The 22,047-nt window shown below is 44.2% G+C and overlaps 1 protein-coding gene across 3 annotated transcripts in view; it reads left to right on the forward strand.

The window, feature by feature from the left end:
- Positions 1-22,047, forward strand: part of SHC3 (SHC adaptor protein 3) — a 306,014-nt gene that overhangs the window by 225,558 nt on the left and 58,409 nt on the right. For all 3 annotated transcript variants that reach the window (XM_055091804.2, XM_024930043.4, XM_034967681.3), the window contains 4 exons: positions 7,707-7,770; positions 10,383-10,502; positions 14,368-14,421; positions 20,044-20,095. In XM_055091804.2, the coding sequence (XP_054947779.1) occupies positions 7,707-7,770; positions 10,383-10,502; positions 14,368-14,421; positions 20,044-20,095 (290 nt within the window). The remainder of the gene's footprint in view (positions 1-7,706; positions 7,771-10,382; positions 10,503-14,367; positions 14,422-20,043; positions 20,096-22,047) is intronic.

Consider the following 22,047-nt stretch of genomic DNA (forward strand, 5'->3'; position numbering starts at 1 on the left):
TCGGAATTCTATTGTCTCAGCCTATTTTTAGTGGCCTCTGAGACCTGTGTCTGTCTACCTGCAGAATCCTATGGAAAAAGACTTTATTGGGATGCTCTTATTGGCACATTTCTTCACTGCCTCAGGGATCTGGCATGGGGAACTGCGAGAGCACGAGAGACAGACTGGCCTCTTCATCTTAGAGCCGTCTGACTGCCTTGACTGAGGAAGGCACCTGAAATGATTTAGCTGCCATTTTACAAGGAAAAGTGAACAGAAGGCTGAGGGAAGAGACCAGGGAATCAGCCCAGGTTTACGTGGTTCAGTCAAGACTGGTGCAAAAGGGAGACGCTGTGATGGAGACTTGCCCTGAGCTTCATGGGATGCACGCATAATGCCTTCAGAGCACTTAGAACAAGTCCCAGCCTGGTGTCAGGCACCACAGTGGTCCCCTTTTCTTTTGTGTGTGTGTTTCCAAAGGGCAGAAGCTTTGGGGCCAAGTTTGCTCACTTCACCTGTATTCATGCTTTACGACTAAGGAAGCAGATTTCAGTGGAACTGAGATCTTTAAAGCCTGTGGTATTTGATCTCACAAAATGCATCTTTCCCAAAAGATAAGTAATTCCTAAAAACTGGCAGTGAAGACAGGTGTGTGCAGGGTTCCGTGGGTCTCTAGATTCCACACTGTATTGGGCAGCCCCATCCAACCCAGTCCAGCCCCTCATGAGTCCAGCACCTTGGTGGTCCAGCTTCTTGATGGCTTATCTGAGAGACATGGCACCATCTCCCTCAGGGTGCAGCACAGATTGGAGGCTTCTTCCTCATTGCCTGAGAACTTGGCTCATTTACGAAATTGTGGGAAAACTGAGGAGTGTGGATTTCTCCCTTGATTGGCGTATCGGCATCAGGAAGCAGTCAATTTGAGAGCAGAAGGCTTATTCTAACCCAACTGTTAGAATTTTAAAGGAGAAAAAATAACTAAATGAAAGTGTTTATAAGAATAAAGCAAGTCTCTGATCTGTCCAGTGAAGATGCCTGTGACATGACCTGTGACCTCAAGTGAACTTTATCAATTAGTTACTTAAACCATGGAAGGAAAATTAGCCTCGATTTTGTCTCTGTTGGGCTTTACTTTTTTGGTCAATACATTCTTAGTAATCCCAAGAGCTTATCTTTCACTTTGTGAGATCTCTTTCAGCATGGTTTAGGAACCTCTTTTCTAGTTTCATTATTTGGGCTTTTATGTGAATATACAGGATACTTTTTTGACGTCTGTTTAATAATTACCAGCCAGTATTTATTTACCCCTGTGTGTATATTTAAACACCTTTCTGGAGTAAACCAAAGGCTGAGGCACAGAACGAGGTCTCAGGAGAATGCTGGGATTATAATGGCACAGGTGAACTGCTAAGGTGTAAGGGAAGTCAATTTCTCCAGGGGTGTGCAGATTCTGAAATCCATGGCTCTTTTGTTATGTCTGCAACATACAAGATTAAAGTGATTTCAACACATCTTGGTCAAATGACTTTTTAAAAAATCAGGTTTATGGTATTTTTGATGCCTATGATTTCTGACTCTCAGTTTCTCCGAATGGTTTGATTATGGCTGGATGCTTAGTGTGCTGGAGCTGGGAAACTAATCTGCTTGGCTGTGGATGAAACTGGGAAGAAGCCATTGGTTCTGTGTCCCTCTGCCCTTGAACTCTCACTCCTGGTGCCTGGGCTCCTACGTGCCCTCGGCCTAGCTGGCAACCTCCCAGCTCTGTCCCTACTGCAAATCCAGCTCTCTGACATGGCCCACCTGGAGTCAACAGCTTCGGGATGGAGAAAATGACCCATGAGAAAAAGAGAGAGGCCGTCCCCAAGATGAAAGAGTGAGTCATCTGTGGGACTGCCCTCAGCAACAGTCTCCGTAATGAAGCAGGTCTGTGGGCTTCTTCTCCAAATGGTCTTCTTTTCATTTTTCACTCTCACCATCTAAGTCTGGCCGTCACAACATCAGTAACTTCCCAGCTCATCTCCCTGCCTGCAGCTTCTCAGCCCTTTCTGCCTGTCTACACACCGACACTATTTCTATCATATCAGGGTCTACTAAAAAGGCGTTGGTTGCTTCCTGCTCCTTGGCATATCCTGAAATGCCTCTAAGACCTGAATGAGAAACCTCCATGGTTCTGCCTTATCCCGGGATTCTGTACACCTGGCCCCAGCCAGCTGGCGCTCCTGCACGTCCACTGTCCTGCTGTGCTCCTTCCTGGTCTGGGCTCCAGTTTGTATTTTTATAGGATCTTCCTCCACTGCCTCTTTCAGCACCTGCTTCTTTGGCATTGAGGCTTCTTTGCTGACCAGGTAACTGACCTCTTGCTCCTCTGAAAGGTAGAATTGCACACTCCAGTCCTTCATAGTACACGTGTGACTGTGTTATCCTGTCTCCTCCACTACTCTGAAGGCTTCTGGGGAGTGCAGCCTGGCTCACCTTCCCCATGGAGGCAGGGCGGTGATGGGTTTGGTGTGTGGCTGGTAAGGGAGAGACCCAGGACTGCTACCTTGTGTGGGGTGAGAGCTGCTGGGTGGACCACAGTGCTGTTTTCTGTCCTGGGAAGGCTGGAGAGAAATATTATTGGTGGGAAAAATTAAGGCTGGGTTTGAAAACTTCAAGTTTGTGATGATTTTAAGACACTGAAGCGGAGCTAGCAATTGGGTATGGTATCTATCTATAAAATTCTGGTACTCGGAGATGAGCGGGGCAGTGGGGAAGGTGGGTGAGCCGCCTCCTGCTGAAGCATTCAGAGTCCAGAGACTATGAGGTCCCTTCAGACAGGAGGGCGGGAGGCAACCGCAGGTTAAAATGGGACTCTGGTTAAGTTTGCCTGGAGTCTGTGGGGCATAGGAGTACTCCAACAGTTCAAGGGAGGGCTGGCCCTCCTACAAAGGGCTTGGGAAGAGGGGTGAGAATCTATTTTGCTGCACTTTGCCCAACCCTCACCCTAAAGTTATAAAGAGAATAAGAGCAAGTCCTTAGTGGCCTGTGAGTCCTCCCATGGAGGAGGGGCGATGGTTCCCTCTAGCTTCAGAGTCAGTGAGGGGCTTAGGAGATGACCAAGACTTTGACACATGTCACCAGGGCCTAGGTGGTCCCATGGACCGATGTCCAACTCACACAGGGAAGCATGCAGCAGGAGTGGCTGTGTTTGAGGAGCAACTGCCCTCCTGCTATAACCTGGCAGAGGTTCTGGTTCCAGGGAGGGGTACCTATGTGGCCCAGTCAGCTTTCTGCTGATGACAGGAGCCATGTCACCAGCAAGAAGCTGGAGCTTCCCACTGGTGTGGATGCTGGGAGGGAGCGGGTGTGTGGGGTGAAGAACAGACACTGTCCATTTCACCCATGGGTACCTCCTTGCTCCTGGGGAGGAGTCTTCAAATAAAAAAGGAAAGTGTCCCTGAGAGGAGAGGGGTTGGGTGGAGCCCTGGAGGGGAGGTACTCGCCATGGCTTAGAGGCTGGAGATTTAGTCTCAAGAATCTCAGAGGATACAAGTAACTTACACAGGGCATGGGGGTGGGAGGACATCCAGGAGCACCAAGGGGGTCGCCTGTTTCCCTGCAAGGTACTACCAGCCTGGCCAAAGGGCTCAGCACTGGGGCTGTCGGTGTCACCTCTCCACCCCTGACCTCTCTGTATCCACCCCCTGCAGTCATCCCTACCTCACCAAGGGGTCAGGAGCTGCAGCTGAAAGGTTAGGAGGCACTTTCTTCCGTGGCCACCTGGAGGTTCCCTAGGCAGGCCTTAGGGAGGGAGGAGGGGAGGTTTAAATGAAGGTCAGGGTTTTTACTGTTCTGCTGGGCCTGGACATGTTTATTACTAAAAATAGGTAAATAGGATTACACGTTAAGTGATGGAAGACTTTTTCTTGTGTGGAGGCGAGTGGATTAGATTCATGGCTCCATCCAGCCCAGGGAGGAGCAGGGCCAACTGAATGCATTGAATTAGAAAGGACTAGTGGGGTGGGATATTCTTATTGTACCAGCACACATTCACTCAGGGTTCTGGTCACACAGTGGCCAGAAGAGGGGATAAGCAGGGGGAGGTTCAGAGGCTGGAACTTTAGAGTCTCAGGGTTCTCAGAAGAGGCAAGAAACTCACTCAGGGTGTGGAGGTGGGAGGGTATTATGGAGCACTGAGAAGGGTGCCTTCTTCCCTGCAAAGGACTGTAAAGCTTCAATATTTGGCTATGAAAATAGAATTTCAGTATAGGCTTTAATCTGCATTCTGGTTACCATTAAAGTTGAGTATGTGTTTGTGTTTTTTGGAGCCATGTATATTGCCTTTCCTGAGAACTCTTTATCCATATCCTTCGCTCCGCCCTCTATTGGGCTTTTGATAGTTTCCTTGCTGACTTTTATTAAGACAATTACTTTGTTGACTGTGAAATGTTACATATTTTCTTGTCCATAAATTTTTTATGCTATTGAGTGTGTCAATATTTTTCTTTTATGGCTTCTGGATTTTGTAACATCCTTCCACTAAAAGATAATTTTAAAATATTCTTCCCAGCCAGGCGTGGTGGCTCATGCTTGTAATCCCAGCACTTTGGGAGGCCGAGGAGGGCGGATCATAAGATCAGGAGATCAAGACCATCCTGGCTAATACGGTGAAACCCCGTGTCTACTAAAAATACAAAAAATTAGCTGGGCGTGGTGGCCGGAGCCTGCAGTCCCAGCTACTTGGGAGGCTGAGGCAGAAGAATGGCGTGAACCCGGGAGGCGGAGCTTGCAGTGAGCTGAGATAGCACCACTGCAGTCCAGCCTGGGTGAAAGAGCAAGACTAAGTCTCAAAAAAAAAAAAAAAGTGTATATATATATATATATATATATATATATATATATATACATATATATATATATACTTCCTAGTTTTCTTTTACTACTTTCATCGTTTCATTACAAATGATTTCAATTTGTGACCCATCTGTAATTTATTTGCATGTAAGGCAAGAGATAGGAGCCCAACATAATTTTTTCCTGCGTAGCTGCCCATTCACTCAAATGCTGCTTCTTGGGTATCTCTTTCTCTACTGATGTGCATTGACCCATGCCAGTCACATAGACCATTCCTTGTGGGGCCTTGGGATGGGCTGTAGTGAGATGGATGAGGAGGGAGAAAGATGCTACTACATGATTTCAAAGAGTCCAGTTCTGAAGGGAAGATGGTGAAATCATGAGGACAATGAGGGTTCACATCTGGCGGTTGGGCTGGCTTCCGAGACTTTCAGATGACCACAGAGGTTGCCAAATGTCCCATTTTCAAATTAGCCGAGTTCTGAGGTCTTGATTTGGCTCACAGAAACAGGGTCATACTGAACAGAATGTTAAGAAGCAATCCCTATGATTAAAAACAGGGCAAAATTGGTACCTGAGACTCAAATGGGGATTAAGTGGAATTACATAAAGCTAAATAATGATTGCTAAACGAACAAATTGAAACAGTACTGCTTACCAAAATGTACTACACTTAAACAGCAAGAAGGGGAATTGAGAATAGTTACATTTAAAATTAGATTTTGGAGTTAAAGTAACTCATTCCAGGCATCTAAATATTGCAGTTATTAATAGTTATGCTGCATTTCTAATTCAAACAGAAATAGATGCCATCAGCGTGGTTGAAATGAGAATTCACACACACGTGTTATCGTATGAGCATTAGGAAGGAATTTATGCCAATGATGAAAAGAGAACATTTTTCTAAAAAGCAGTTTCATTTGAAAACTCCTTTGGGGATTCTAAAGACTCACAAGTGGGATCCTTAGGATTTTCCCTGAGTATATGAGCTCTGAGAAATTTTTGGAACTTCTTCTATCTGCGAATGTGCCCTGAGACCTGTGCATTCCGTTCTGTGTGAAAAGGTATTGGAAAGAAATGTTAACTGTTTTCAGAGCTTTGTAATTCCTTCTAACTGGTGATGCATAGTTTCTACCTCCCTTCCCCAAAAGTAGCACAGAAGCAGCTGGGTCCTGTTGCAAGCTCCAGGGCCTGACTAGATGAGACATTTGATACTATGTGTCTTTTTGGATAACTGTCCTTGGAGTCTGATTTTTTTCTTTTAGACTCCATGTTGGTGGATGGTAAAATAAATACGGTGCTTATTAGGAATATTTATGGAGTGATTAAAGGGAGACACTTCTGCATATAGTATCTTTCTACCCTGCTGGAACCATCAGAGGTTTAGCTGCCTTGCTCAACTAAGTATGTCACTTAATATAAGAAATACAATGCAGAGATTCACTGTACTGGTTTTCTAAAAATTAAACAGATAAAATATAGATAATGGGTTTATATAGTTCTGTAAAGAGACAATTTGACCTTCTTTAATAAGTTAGCTTTTAGAAAGTACTTTAGATGATACGTGATTGGTCACTTTGATAGAAACACAGTTAGAATATTATTATAAAATGAATAAGAGTAAGCATAAACATCAAAAACATTTGTTTCTTGCTTCACTTTTTCCATGTCATGATGATTCATTGCCTACGGTTTTCCTGGCATCTGAGCTTTTAGGAAAATGTTTCCTTCCCTGCTCTCTACAATGAATTGAGTGGCAAATGGGAAGCTTGTCCTGATAGTCTGTTGCCTAACTGATATGGACGTATTTCTCTTCAAAGCACTGTGTTGTTATGGTGATTATTTTTTGTCCACATGGTAGAAATTAATTTGAAGAAGTATTGAGCTCAGAAAGTTTATAGAATGTTTCTGAGGACCTATTATCTTCTCTCATTCACCGTGTCTCCAAGTCCCTGTTGATTTTTTTCTATGCACTAGTATTTTCTCCTCCATGTGTGAGTGGGAAGGGTCACCAGCTCCTTTCTGGACCCCTGACTTGGAGCCACCTTTGCCCACCTCCCAGGCATTTCTCACTTAGGCTGGGTCATGAGGTTGAGCTGTGTTTCCTCTCCAGCATTCCCTTCCTGCCACCCTAGCCCTCAGCTGCGACCATCCTGTCTTGCTTCCTCACCCTCTGGGGTCCTCCTGCCCCATGCAGAACCACATGTTGGACTCTTGCCCCCTGGCCACTCAGCACCAGGACACTCTGCCTCCTCCACCGGGACCCATGCCTGCACGTCCCAGCAGCCTCACCAGTGCTGTTCCATGGAACTGCCCTGCATATCACCTCACTGCCGGTTTCTTTATACACCCTGCAGTTCCTCTTCTCCTTCCAACCCCTCTTGATTTGGTAAGATTCACTAACCACAGAAACTGGGAATAAAACTCAGATGACCATGTTTCTTTTAATTACATTCTAACTCACTTAAGAAGGATCTCGATCAATCAAAGTGGTTGATTAGGTTTGGGCCTGATGTCCTGACCAAAGCCATGGAGATAGATAGCATCACAGTGTCGGGAAGAGAATATTTTAGGGTGCTGACTTACAAAAATAGAATCTTAGCAAAATGTAAAAAAAAAAAAGTGTAGCATTGACACAGATGACATTGTTAATATCCAGCCACCACAACAAAGAGAACTAGAATATTGCCAGGAGAGGTTTTACGATGACCTGTTTGTGTTTTGTTTAGTTTTGTGTTTTAGAAGAAGAATCGGATGACTCCCAAATTGGCAGGTCTGTTTTCTATACTGAAATAAACAGGCAGTTATTTTCTTTGGATGTGCAAGTGTAGCATCTCTGGGTTCCATAATCCCGACTGACACGTAATAAAATTGCTTTTTCTTCCTGTCCTAAGGGAAGCCATCAGCCGTGTCTGTGAAGCTGTGCCTGGTGCCAAGGGAGCCTTCAAGAAGAGAAAGGTACTGTCCTCAATGCTCTGTGTCTAACTGTGTCTCCTCTACTTCCTCTTTTTCGCCACTCGGTATCTTCAGTCACACAGAATTATTCATTGTCCTCTTTCTGTGGCCCGGCGCTTGCTACTTCTAAAAGCAGAAAGGGCTTAGATTGCTTTCTCTCTCACATGGTTGAGGACGGTTAGCTGTCCCTGTCTCAGAAGTAGACACCCTGGTTACTCACTCACTGTGGCTTAAACTCTGAAGATAATGATAACAACAGACACTTAAAACAGGATCAGGCTTTCCTTTAAGCACTTTCAATACATCAATTTACTTAACTACAACAACTGAGGTGGATATCCCCAGTGGTGTGCTGGTAAATGTTTAACAACCAGCTCTCCAGGTTGGGCAGGGGAATGAAAAAGAGAGTTTGTAGCATTTTCTGATTTGTGTGATGTCAGTACTTCTACTGTGGCTGATTTCAATTTCTCAAAATTATATCCCGTGAAAACAGAGTCGGGAAGAGATATGTAGTAGCTCATGGTTGTATAATGTTTCCGCCATACAGGTACTGTGGGCATAAATAACTTGAAAAACAGTTAGTAGTTAATGCAGCAAAAGAATTAGGAAGTGATGCATGTTGAGCATTTATTGTCTGGTTTTTTTTTTTTTTTTTTTTTTTCTTTTTGAGACAGAGTCTCGCTCTATCCCCCGGGCTGGAGTGCAGTGGCGTGATCTTGGCTGACTGAAATCTCTGCCTCCTGGGTTCAAGCGATTCTCCTGGCTCAGCCTCCCAAGTAGCTGGGATTACAGGTGTGCGCCACCATGCCCAGCTAATTTTTGTATTTTTAGTAGAGATGGGGTTTCACTGTATTGGCCAGGACGGTCTCAACCTCTTGACCTCGTGATCCACCTGCCTTGGCTTCCCAAAGTGTTGGGATTACAGGTGTGAGCCACCATGCCCGGCCCTATTGTCTGTTTTTTTAAAGGTAATTTATTTAATTGTAAGTTTACATACATTCATTTTTAATAACAGCTGTGATTAATAGTCAGATTATAAAATTCTGAAAAATTTAATAATTGGCTCCCATCAGCTGGGCCAAGCCAGCACTAGAATACCACTGGATATCCCCGTATTACAGATGATGACAACTGTGAACGGAGGGGAAAGGCCACAATGCAGGTAGATGTTGTCTGAGAGCAAGCTCAGAGGGCTGGGCTCCACAGGCTGCATGTTCAAACACTGCACTAGGACTTTTCATCCTGCAGATATTTGAGTCAGAAGGAAAAAAAAAAAGCCTGGATTAGGAGAAACCATGAAAACCTCTTCAGTTAAGTTGTCTAGTGAATACCCAGCTAAATCCACAATCAAGGCTTTTCTATGCCTAACCTGAATTGTGGAGAAAGCGTCCTTCAAAGAACGTCTGAATCTGCCCTGAGGTTGCACATTCCTGATTCCAGATCATCTGGGCAGCTGCATGTGTGGCTCTGCTGATCTCAGGCTCAAGCTTGTTTCTGTCTTCAGAGCTTGGGGACTTTCACGCACCCACAGGGCAGCTGGGTTTCGGAAGAGAACTCTGAATGAAGACTCAGATGTGCCAGCCCGTGTTCTGGCCAGTCCATGGGGAACCAAGTAAGGCTCCAGAGTCTCCACTACAGGAACTAGGACGGCAACTGAGAACGAAGAAGGGGAATCTCATCTTCCAGGTCCCAGCTCATCCTGGGGCATCCTCATGGTTCTCTTGGTGGAAACGATGCCCGTTTCTCGGCTCCACCCAGAATCTCATGGGTGGGGCCTCAGCATCTCTGTTTTTAAATAGCTCCTTCAGGGGATTAAAAAAGGTGTGCACCTGGTTAGGAACTAATTAGCATATCAAAAGAGAGCGTGTTCTAATCCAAAAAGAAGGGATGGGTTGGTACCAAAGGGCATTGCCCACCCAGGTACCTAGGAAGAAGATCCCTGGCCCCAAAACACAGCTGTCAGTCCCCTGTAAGGACATTTCTGACAGGGTAATGGGAACTGTATACCAGTTACAGCCAGGCCATGTCTATCTATCCTTATGCTGGCTCTAGGCCCATGGGTTTTTAAGAGGACAGTCCATGAGAACCTTGACCAGGGAGAGTGTTTGCTCCAAAAAATTTGTGGTCCATTCCCTTCGGCCGCGAACATCCTTGCATCTCTCTGGGATTCTTGTAATCCCCTAGAGCTGGCCTGCTTTAGTCTTCCTCTAAGTTAGTTTGACTCTTCCTCTGAAGTAGGTGTGATGATACCAGGTTGCTGAGCCTACAAAATGCGATGGGCTTTCCCCAGGTTTACATACGAGGACTTCTCCATGAGACACTTCCCAACAGGGCCAGAGAAAAGGCCTGGAAGACTGATGCCTCTGCCTGCCTGCAAGAGTTCTCACCTCAGCATTTGCATATTATATGGTTTATAATTTGCATGTTGCATATTCTAAAATTTGCTTGTTAGCTTCGGATCCCCCTACTCCCAGCTTATTCATTTCACATTTTGTCTTCCTATGCCTAAGTAGGGAGGAACAGTTAGTGAGAGTTTGGGGGTATGGCAAGCATCCACATCCCCACCCTTTGAGATGGAAATGAAACAGCTAAAATAATGCTCTTTAATTTCACAGCCTCCGAGCAAAATGCTGTCCAGCATCTTGGGAAAGAGCAACCTCCAGTTTGCAGGAATGAGCATCTCTCTGACCATCTCCACGGCCAGTCTGAACCTGCGAACTCCAGACTCCAAACAGGTACATGGGTGCTCAGATCCCCTGTCCCTGCCCACAGCCCCAGGTGATGAGTGTTTCGCAGGCTTCTTCCTTGCAGCTTTACTGAGCTCACATAGCATATTTTGTGTCAAATTTTTACTAGAGTATGAACTTTGGCCACTTTGAAGGATCACCAAGAGAATGATAAATGAAATTGGCTCTCTTTAATTCTGCTTTTTATTTCTTTGGAGGATAATGCACAAAATCATTGGTTTACTTGCAATGTAAAAAAAAAATGATGTGTGTGCAAAGTCTCTTCTTAATGTCCTTGCCCTTATTTTTTTCTTTTACACCATATTTAATTGGTTTTACAGGCCATATTTTATTTTATTACCTTTGAAGTGGACGGCATGTCATGGTGATTTTTTTTTTTTTTTTTTTTTTTGCTTTAGTGGCTCATTGTTTTGGAGCATCTTGTAGTACATAGTGTTGCAGGGGTAATAAGAAGTGATGTTTTCTATGGAATAGCCAATGTGGAATGAATTTGGAGCTGACTGAGACACCACAGCCACAGTGTTAATTAAGGCTAATTTTATTGAGGATGGTTGCATTCCTGCACAGTGTCTATCTTTTAGATTTCTCTGATCTAGTCATCATTAATTTCTTTAGCTGGAAAAATAGGTGTTTGAGTAGCTATTTTAGCTACCAACAAGGCACTTCTGAAGGTCAAATGAGGCGCAGGAGGTGAAATGCTTGAGCAGTATCCAGGGGGGTGTGGAGTGTGGACTCTCCTCCCTTGCTGTGCCCCGGCTCAGCTTCTGGGGCTGGCAATAGGAGCTGGAGCTTGGATGGGACCTCTCTATATAATACTCTACCTGATTCTGACATTGTCACCAGGGATGCCGGCAGTGACCTTTATGTTACTATACATATTTCTATTGATTGACTTCCATATTCCCCAGGTTAGTGAGCGGCATCTCCAGCTTCATTTATTCCTCCACCTGCCACCCAAGATGTTGAAATAAATCCTGGATCTAGCTCAGAAATGGGAAGCAAAACCCAGGCTTTGTGTTAACATAACTAGATACCACTTCTCACTGCCTCCTTTTGTCCTCACAGGACTGATAGATAATTTCTTGTCTTTTTATCTTAACTTGTCTAAGGGACTAGTTCACTAGCTCTGGAGGTTGTGGATTCTGAATATTCACCAGGCTCAGCTTTTCTCTGGCATGGTCCAAGACTGCGCTGTTCATGAAGGCTTGTTGTCTGGGCTCACCTCTGCACTCTCCTTCATGCCCGGAGCTGTTCCTTTCCTATGTCTCCTGGACCTTTTATTTGGTCCTCAGACTTCTTAAATCTGTGGGATCTTCTCCCTGAACTCCCCTCCCACCTCAGTAAAATAGAAAACAAACTAAGAGCAGCGGGATGAGACTGGGCTGGCCCTCTCTGTCCTGGAACATGGCAGCCGAAGCAGGTGTCCAGTTCATGTTTTCCTGCCCTTGGTTTGGGCGGATGGGGCAAAGTGGCAGGTTCTGGACACCCAGGGGACTGGTAGTTTGGTTGATGAGTGTGTGAAGGTTGGGTGGGGGGCAAGCACACAGGGTGCTGACTCTCCCTTCCAGCTGACTTTTGGGCCCAACTGTAGCAAATTGAGAACAGCCTGGCTAGACACTCCCTTCTCCATCCAGTGAGACAGCAGCAAGACAACAGCCGCTCCCCTCTACAGAGTTCCTAGTGGAAATGAGATGCAACACCCTCAGGGCAAAACACGTGATTTAGGTCAATTAGCTCTAATTTTCTTACCCTGGTTTTCAATTTCTGTCTTACCCAAAGAGATAACATACAATCACACAATAAGACTCACGCATCAAGTCGACCAAATATGACTTTCATTTTTTTTTCCAAATCACAGCTTCCAATTTAACTTCCAAACTCCAGTTTTAGACCTGCCTTATAAGCAAAAATTAAATAAGCAAAGATGTAAAACTTTGAGAGCCATAGTTTATCATTTCCTGGTGATTGCTATTTCCTCATTATTCTCTTAGGAGCCCTCTACCTTTGCGCCAGAGGGAAGATTCCAGAGAGCTGCAAAGGCCACTATTTTTAGTTTAACTCAGCTGGGGCTTGGGTGCAGCCTCTGTAGCCAGCCTCATTTTCTATTCACTTATGTACCCAGGGGTTTCTAGATCCTGAGGTGTTGTAAGTGCCAATAACCAAAGTAGGCATTTAAAACTATCTTATTTTCTATTATAATTCAATTATATTTTATTTCAAGTTTCACAGGAGCATGTTTGGACAAATCCCTGTGATGTATGATTATAGCTATATAAATCCTGACTGCCTGCCCGAGGACAAGGGCCCAAGGGGACTCTGCAGAACTAAACCTGGTTATGTTGGGTTAGAGATGAGCTCTGTTCTCATCCCCGGAAATTTACTTCAATGTCATTACATTATCTTTAAAAAGATAAAATTAGCATGGAAGACTTATGTAGCTTTTTAAATTTAGGGCAGCTTCTAATTTACTCAGTGTCTACTAAATTCCACTGTACGCTGCAGTTTATAAAGCTAATGGAAATTTCCCATTTTAAAATTAACATGGATTGTCTGCTCTGGATTTTACATTGATAAATTACAAGAGTGCTTTAGATGGCGCCAAGTTGGAATCTTGGATGCTGGCTTTCTAATTTATATACACATGATACAAATGGGATAAAATGGAAGATGGGCCACATTTCCCCCCATTCTAGCTGTGAGTTCTGTGTCAGAGACCCCAGTGTGTTTTTGGAAACATAATCTATAAGTTTAGATGTTTTGGTGTGTGGGTGAGACAGATTCCTTCTGGAAGAGGCATGGTTGTTAAGAACCTGGCCTCGGGGTGGGCTTCCCTGTCATAAGCAGCTCAAGGTCAGACATAACCAGGTCCATGCACATTTGTGTCTTTCCACAAGGTCAGACTTTTATTGATGCTATTTTAATAATGAAAACCATGAGCTACATGGAGTTCACTCTGTATCAGAGCTGTGGGCACACAGACTGAAGCCACTCCACAGGTCAGTCAATATTGCAAACCATACATAAGAGTATATTTAATCAGTATATAAATGTTACAGATTAAACATTCCACATCAAACCAAGTAACATTTAGCATCAAGAGAAAAAGAGATAGGAGTAGGGATTAATAAACCAGTCTGGGGTAAGTGATGTGGACAAAGAGAGTGTCCTGGCTTGATCCAGATGCACAACAATGTCTTGCAAGGAAGAGTCTTTGATGTGGGCAGAGCCTTCGTTGGCAGATGCTGGCTGCTTATCACCAGTGACAGCAAGACGGTGTCTGTTAAGAAGGCTGTTTCAAGCTGGTGAAGTCCTCCTTTTTATGACCAGAGTCCTCTGGTGAGGACTGATAGTAAAAGAGTCTGCCTTTTTATGTCCTTATCTTGTTGGGTGCCATCTTCATTAATTAGGCAAACATCTGGTACCCGTTGGCATGTTGCTTCTTGAAATGTAAGATGGAGTCTTTTTCTAAGATGGAGTCACTTATGTTAAGGGTGCTCTATACGCCCCCCGTGTTAGATCGCAGCTCTGCTAATCACCAGCTGTCTTAATTTGAGCAAGCCACTTGACCCCTCTGGGTTCTGGCTCCTCACCTGTAAAGTGGGATGACGATAGTTCCCACATCACAGGCTGCAGCGAGGCTTCACGGAGACTATTCTGGCAAAGCAGCTGGACAGCAGCCATCAGATTTTGAAAGGTGATCTATTGCTATTACTTTTATAATCATTATTTTTATATAGATACCAATTTTCAGGAAAACATGTCAATTTGTAATGCCTGCCAACAGACAGTTGCTTTTCCAAAATGTGGAAAGGGCGATAACAGCACATCTCGTTTCTTGTTTTGGGCCTGGCAGATCATAGCGAATCACCACATGCGGTCCATCTCCTTCGCCTCTGGGGGAGACCCGGTAAGTACCCTTGGGGTTGGTCTCTTGCTCTTGTTGGGAATTTCTGAGAAGGGACCCCTGCTTCAATAATATGCCTTGTAAGACACTGTAAAAAAAGTTAATCGTGATGGCAACTAATTTCCCCCTCCTGATTTCCATAGAAGATCTTCTTGGCCATCATTTTATTTTTAGGGGTAAGCTGTGACAAGGACCCCACCATTAGTTTTCATTTCATTAGCCAAAAGCTGTCAAAAATCCTGGAGGCACTGGCGTTCTTACCAGGTGATGAAATAGTCCCCCAGGCCCCAGAGTTGCCACAGGCTTCTCACGCTGTCAGTCGGCTCTTGCCCTACTTTTTGTTTTTTTATTGGACTTCCATATTAATATTTTAAGTCTGCCTGAAGAATGTGAATTTACTTAGTCTGCTTTATTCATAAGCATTTAAAATCAGCATTTTTCTCTCCCAGTGTAATACTGCAGCCTTTAATAGTTTGCTTTGCCAACAAGGAGGGAGTTGCAGAGAGAGAGAGAGTAAGAAGGAGACTCGAGAACAGAATAAGAATGTTCTATTTTTGCTTCACATCTTTAATGAAGAAGGTGGAATAACAAGGGAATTTGCTTCCCACATTTGGGCAGGAATGCTACAATAGGATGTCAGCATCCAGCTTCAGAGTGGCCATGTCATCTAAACTGTACTGTCATGAAGTTGAACTCAGAAAACCACCTCCCGCTCCCGGGGCAGGGCGGAATCCACACACAAATTGGCTGCTCACTGTGGACAGCCTGGGCCTGCAAAGAAACCAGGCAGGAAATTGGTCACAAAGGAGTGAGGCACAGAGGGCAAAGGGAAGAAAGCCAAGTCAGCCCTTTCCAGAAGGGAGGGGGAAGAAGGCTCACCCTCCGGAAAGTTCTCATCTTAATTTTTATGCATTTGGGTAAAGTTTCCACCAGTTTGGAGAAAAGTTTTAAAATTAGGATAATAGAGTGAGTTTTTCCTGGAGCTAAATTTATTCAATTGAAAAATGATCTTATATCCTAAGAAGCCATCTTTTATACTTTTTTAGTGTTCAATAGCCTTTTAATATAAAATAATGTCCTAGAGGTGGTGTTTTTGTTATTATTGCTATTTTGCATTCTTTAGCCAAATTATGAGTAGGCAATCTTCAGATGTTACATAAAGGTTTACTGGTCCAAGATCTCTTCATTTCAAGGTTGAGGACCCTGTGTTTTACTAGCACAAGTAGGAACTTTTCCCTGTGACTTTTCTACCTTTTCTTCCCATACCCCTTCTACCTTGGAAACTGGATTAGAAAATTGCTGTTGGCACATTGGAAGCCAAATTGAAGGAGCAATGTCAAAGGTAGACTCCAGAGCCTTGACATTTCCAAAGGACAGTACAATTGGGCCACCAATCTCAGCAACAGGGAAGTGGTACTTCTCCCTGTCCTGCTGTGGCAGCTGCCAGAGGCAGGCATCATGGCCATTCTGGGCATCACTCCTGCCTGGGCCAGCACGAGCTGCCGTGGAGAGGCTTGGGCCCTGCTGCTTCTCAGCGACCCCATCTCAGACCCTTGAGCCAAGGGCACTCTGCAGGGGAAGGTATTTGCCCACCCAGCAGATGGTTCTTTGCCCTTATATCTCTGCTTAATTGTCAAAGGATGGTCAGAGCACTGTTTAGCCCTGAGATCTGCCATTCCATAGGGTCAAGTGGCTTGGGCCTTGTTTTCATACTTTCGATCTTCTTGTCAAAAGTCAACCACAATGGCTTTCTCTTCTTTTTTTTCTTCCCTTCCCTTGCTATGCCTTTCCTTTCTTTCTAATCCTTATAATTTCTTACACTTTATTGTAAGATGAAAGTCCTCATTGAGATGCATATTCAGAAAGTGGAAGTCTTCCCCAGTTGAACTCATCCAACAGGGTCTCATTCTGTCACCCAGGCTGGAATGCAGTGGCGCCATCACAGCTCACTGCAGCCTTGACCTCCCAGGTTTAAGTGATCCTCTCACCTCAGCCTCATGGGTAGCTGGGACTACACGCACACACCACCATGCCTGGCTAACTTTTTGTATTTTTAGTAGAGACAGGGTTTCACCATATTGCCCAGGCTGGTCTCAAACTCTGGGCTTAAGTGGTCCACCCACCTCGGCCTCCCAAAGTGCTGGGATTACAAGCATGAGCCACTGCACCTGGCCCAAGGTGCATTTCTTCAGATGCTGTCTATATGCGTATGTCCACCTACTTGCTACCTAATTTGCAGTGGTTGTCTAATTGCTTGCCCCTTGTGATGTTTGGAACCATAGTTTCTTAAATTTGGAGGATAACCCAGTTTGACATATAAAAGGCAGATGTCTTGTACATCTGCATTAACAGCTTCCTTCAAGAGCTCTTCTTAAACCTGTCTTAATGTTGACATTATGAGTGAAGACACACATATCTAGATTGTTGGGAGCCAATTACATTGGTTTGTGTCAAAACTATTTTATTTTCAGGATGCACATAGGACTATACATTTTTTTTTCAGATTTCCTCATCACATCTTATTTTTTTAAAAAAAAAAATTGGAAACATTTAGTAATCCTTAAAGTAATCCACAACCTTTTATATTTTCTGTGATTTCTTTTTTCTGGTTTATAAAATGTCATAACACAGGACAGGAAGCCTAGTTACTTTCCATTTTAACCAATCCAAATGCATTTTATATTGTGCATGAGATTACATTCCAAATTGATTTGTAACCATGAATTTAGCACATTATAATTGGTAGACATTTTTAATAAAGCTGACGATTCTATATTCTAGTCCTTGTTCTCCTGCTAAGTGTACATGTCACTTTTTGCTTAGTACCTCAGTTTACCCAGTAGGAAAATGGTATTTTGAAATAGCAAACAAGATAGACTAGAAAACTTTATTAATTCCTCTCTAAAAAGGGCATGCTGTGATTATAATCTACTGTAATTAGCAGTGTTAAAAGACTACCACAAAAATGCCAGAACAATGGCCAGGCACAGGGGATCTTGGGGAGTGGGAACAGGTATAGAATAGATGCAGAATAGCACTTCGCAGCTCTGTCTTTGGAACTTAGTGTGCTTCCTGATGACAAGAATATTGTTTTGAATGGTAATATATTTGCCTGCTCTGCCAGAAAAGGATCAATATTGGCATCAGAAAAGCTTGGCCATTGACCATCTGAGAGACAGGGACATATTATGTCTCTCTATTCTCCCTCCTTTCCCAACTTTGAGCCAGAGTAAGAATGTAAAAAAAGTATATATTCCTTGTATTCATTACTAATGCTGACTCTAATTTTGTTACCTGAATATGTGCAAAAACAAATTAAAAATAAACTTCTTTTATTTATACTTTTTATTTAACTCTCCCCCTACTTAAATTTGAAAGTTAAATACAAGTAAACATTGTAAGGCCAATGACATTCAATGTAATATTACTTTGCTATGATGGACAAAGTTCACTGAAACTAAATCTCCATCTGAATGTGATGCTGGCCTGGCCACCATGGGGCAGAATTTTTTAAGTTCAATGTCTCTTCATTACCATGGGCACCTGGATGACTCAATTCTTCCACTAATTTCTTCTATTCAAGCAGAAACTTCAGTTGTACATCATGTACAAGTGTAATGTCAATTTGCTTTATGTGGGCAGAGAAATCTAGCCTGTGTCCTTTTCTTTCTAATTCTTTGAAAACCTAGCAATCATAATGTTGGAAATCCAGCTGCAAATCCTGGCATTGAAATTGTGTGCAGAACTTGATAACATAGTGGTCATCTAAATGATCCCAGTTACTCTTATATTAATTTTAAGATAATCATGGAAATGAAAATTAAAATTTTTTAAAATGCTGGTGATGCCTCAAACACTGGAGAAGACACCTGTCCAACCCTAGGGTTCTATGAATTTCACCTTGAAATCTAGTGCTATCTTAGATGCTCTCTAAGGATCCTTCTGACATTCACGTCTTGTGAGTTCAGGAAGTGTCTATGATTACAAGCTGTTATCCTTGTTTTTGCCAATAACTTCAGATTCTGACTGGATCCTCCTTGATGGAAATGACCAGAAGCCAGTTTGACCAGGTGGACGATCTTTCATTTCCTTTCCCTAGTCAGCCTGTGAATACACCAGGGAACAGTGTCCTGAGCAGAAAAGAAAACAGTTTAGCTGAGCCACACCCTGCAGAATGACCGGGGAAGCAGCACCATTGTCTCAAAAGCTGCTGGAAGAATGCTACACTGGTGTGGTCTTGTTGGGCTGTGTAAGATCCAGCGGGATGGGGTGTGGAAAAGTGCCCAGCACCACCCACCTGAACCTACAGCAGATGTCCTACAACAGTGACATGGCTGCCCCATACTCATTCTCTCCCTCATCTCTCTCTCCTTGGAGAGCTTTTGTAGGGCACTGTTGAGAGAGAAGGGGATGTCTCCTTTGCCCATAGAGAAAACAGTGGAGCAAGTCACGACAGAGCCTTTTAGGTGCTGGCAACATCGGGAGCATATCAATAACCTGGAAGCCCTTCAAAGCAATGACATATGGGAAATGTCTGCCAAAATGGGGTAGACTTTTATCAGTTGCCCCACGGAGTCTTGAGTGCCGAAAATACCAACTTTGCAGAGGAGTCTTTTCTGCTTTCAAGAGTTAAGATAATTATTGGTTTCTCTGCTTATTTGTTTATGAATTAAAATGCACATGGTTGCCGTGGTCTACTTTTGAGGTCATCATTTTCCCTATGCACTGACTATATGAGAAGGCAGGCAAAGAAACTCACATTTCATATGGAAGGATGAGACTTCTCAATAGAGCTCATATTTTTAAAACATATTAAAGTATTAAGATCATTATTTATGTCCAAGAAGAAAATAACCATTATATCTCATCCACCAGGAAGGCAGCATTTGCAGTCAGCCTTTGAACATCCACTCTGGTTTTCTTCTAGCCTAGTGGTTCTCAAAGTGTGGCCCCCAGAGCAGCAGCAGCTAGAAACTTGTCAGAAATGCAAATTTTGAGCCCTTACCCCAGAACTACTACCAAATTAGAAACTCAGGGGTATGGCTTAGCGTTCTATTTTAACAGGCCCTGCAGGGGATTCTGATACCAGCTCAAATTGGAGAACGACTGGTGTAGACAAAGCTGAGAGCAGTGGTTCTTAACATGTGGTTCACGTTACAGTCATCTAGGGAGCATCTAAAAACTAATGCACAGGCCTCACATCCAAACCAATTAAATGGGATTATCTGCACTTTGGGACGCAGGTATCAGTGTGTTTAAAGCTTCTCAGGCGATCCAACATGCCTTTTCTCCTTGCTGCTCAAAGTGTGAGTGGACTTCTAACCAGTTCCGGTGGGATACTGAGACACTGCAGCCTCAGTATACATGGGAGCTGGTTAGAAGTACAGGACCTCAGACCCTACCCTTCACCTGCTGAGTCAAAGTCTGCAATGTGAGACCTCTGGGTGGTTGCTACCCACATTATATAGCTTGAATCTTCTGGGGGCTGTTTCTTAGGCAGCATTTGATTCTTTAGCTGTTTGGTGGTTGAGTCCTTCTAAGCTCACTGGTTTGTGCCCTGTGTCCCTGACTGTGTGTTCTCTCACTTGTGATTAGTGATATAGACATCTCTTTTTTCTTTAACAGGACACAACTGACTATGTTGCATATGTGGCTAAGGACCCTGTTAATCGCAGAGGTAAGCGGTGCTTGACCCCTTTAATCTCTCGTTTGTGTACAGCCAGGCTTCACATTCTATACAAGCTGGTCCTCATTATCTCAGCCCCCTCCCAACAAATGAGTAGTGCCATCTTGTATTACTAAGGATGAATGAGGTTTGCAAGGGTTGTAGATCGCTTGGCTGAGTTAGGAGGTACCGGACCTCTCTGACCACCAAACACACGCTTGTATCCAGATAGCTGGTTTGGTACAATTGATTTACACACAAACAGCCCCTGCCCATATTCTGACAGTGGCCTCGGTTACTCCTGGAAGACCACCTGCTGCCTGTCCTCCTGCCCAGCTTCAGCTCCTGGTGTGTGCCCAGTGCCCACTAAGCCACCCCTAGCTACTTCACTCTGCCCTGCCAGCACTAGAGGCTAGTGTCTGAGCTCAGGCGCTGTCTGATTATATCCCTTTCAGCTTCTAAGTCTTCAGGAACAGGCTGGATGGGGGCAGTCATTTATAAAACCAAAGCCCATTGGTTGGTAGCATACCTGGGGTGGCTGGGACTGACCAAGGTGCACTACCCTGGAGTTCCAGGCAGCTATTGATGCACCACACCACAGCTGCAATTTAAAACTCATTGATGAAATAACAAATGGAATTAATAACGGCACAAAACAGCACTTCCTTTCACTACCCCCCTACCCCAGGTACCAACTAAGATTTTCTAGTTTGCTTTGCATAATGCCTATCCGTATACATACCCTCTCTTTTTAACATTTTCATACAAATGAGATCCTAATATTCTGTTTTGCTACCTTACCCTCCAATGCTATACCTTGGATATATTTTTAAGATAGCCCATACGGAAGAGATGAACTGATCCATGATGCGGCCTTATGGAGAACCGTCCCCCACGCCACTGCCTGGGGAGCTTAAAAAAACCTCAATGCTCAGGCCTCAGAGAGTGGGGCCCAGACAATACAATTTTCTAAAAGCTCTTCAGATGATTCCAAGGTACCGCCAAAGCTGGGAAATAAGGCTTAGGTCCAGATCCTGAAGGAGTTTAGCCCCGAGTCATTGACTTCATTTCTCAGGGGCAAACCAAGAGTACTTTCTGCCCACAATACAGTTCCTGTCCAGCGACATGGGAATCAGGATCGATTCCACATGTCCCGTGGCTGCCTCACCAGGCTCTCTCAGGTTTGCATGTGGTGATACTGTGAAGACAAGTGCCAGAACTGTGATGCAGAAAAAGATCACCATTTTTGGTGCTTGAGGGCACCACCAACACAGGGGCCCTCTTATGGACTGAATATTCACGTCACCCCCAAATTTATATGTTAAAATAGAAACCCCTAATATGATGGTATTGCATTAATTAAAGGCCCCAATTGAAGGTGATGTCTTTGGGAAGCCATTAGGTCATGAGGGGGAAGCCTTATGAATGGGTTTGGTGCTCTTGTCAAAGAGACCTCAGAGAGCTCCCTCACCCTCTTCCACCCATGTGAGGACACAGCAAGAAAGCGCCGTCTGCAAACCAGGAAGAGGGCCCTCAGTAGACACCAAGTCTGCTGGCACCTTCCAGCCTCCAGAACTGTGAGAAACAAATGTCTGTTGTTGAAGTCACCCAGCCTGTGGTGTTGTTACAGCAGTACCGGCTGACTAAGACAGGCCCTTTGTTTGAGACAGTTAGTGGGAGATACTCACTCTGTGTTCCCACCTATCTATTGCCTGTAACAAACTACTTCAAGCTTAGTGGCTTAACAACAACCATTTTATTATAATAGAATGTGGGTCAGGAATTCAAGCAAGTGTCAGCTGGTCAGTTCATCTGCCCAAGTGGCATCGACAGGGGTCATCGAGTGGTCTTTAGCTAGAGAGTCTGGGCTGGTCTAGGAGGTCCAAATTGGCTTTGCTTCCACACCTGGGACCTTGGCAAGGATGACTAGAGGCTCAGCCCTCTCCATGGAGTCTCAGAGACTC

This window comes from Pan paniscus, chromosome 11, assembly GCF_029289425.2.
Source record: "Pan paniscus chromosome 11, NHGRI_mPanPan1-v2.0_pri, whole genome shotgun sequence".
In the NCBI taxonomy this organism is placed as follows: Eukaryota; Metazoa; Chordata; class Mammalia; order Primates; family Hominidae; genus Pan; species Pan paniscus.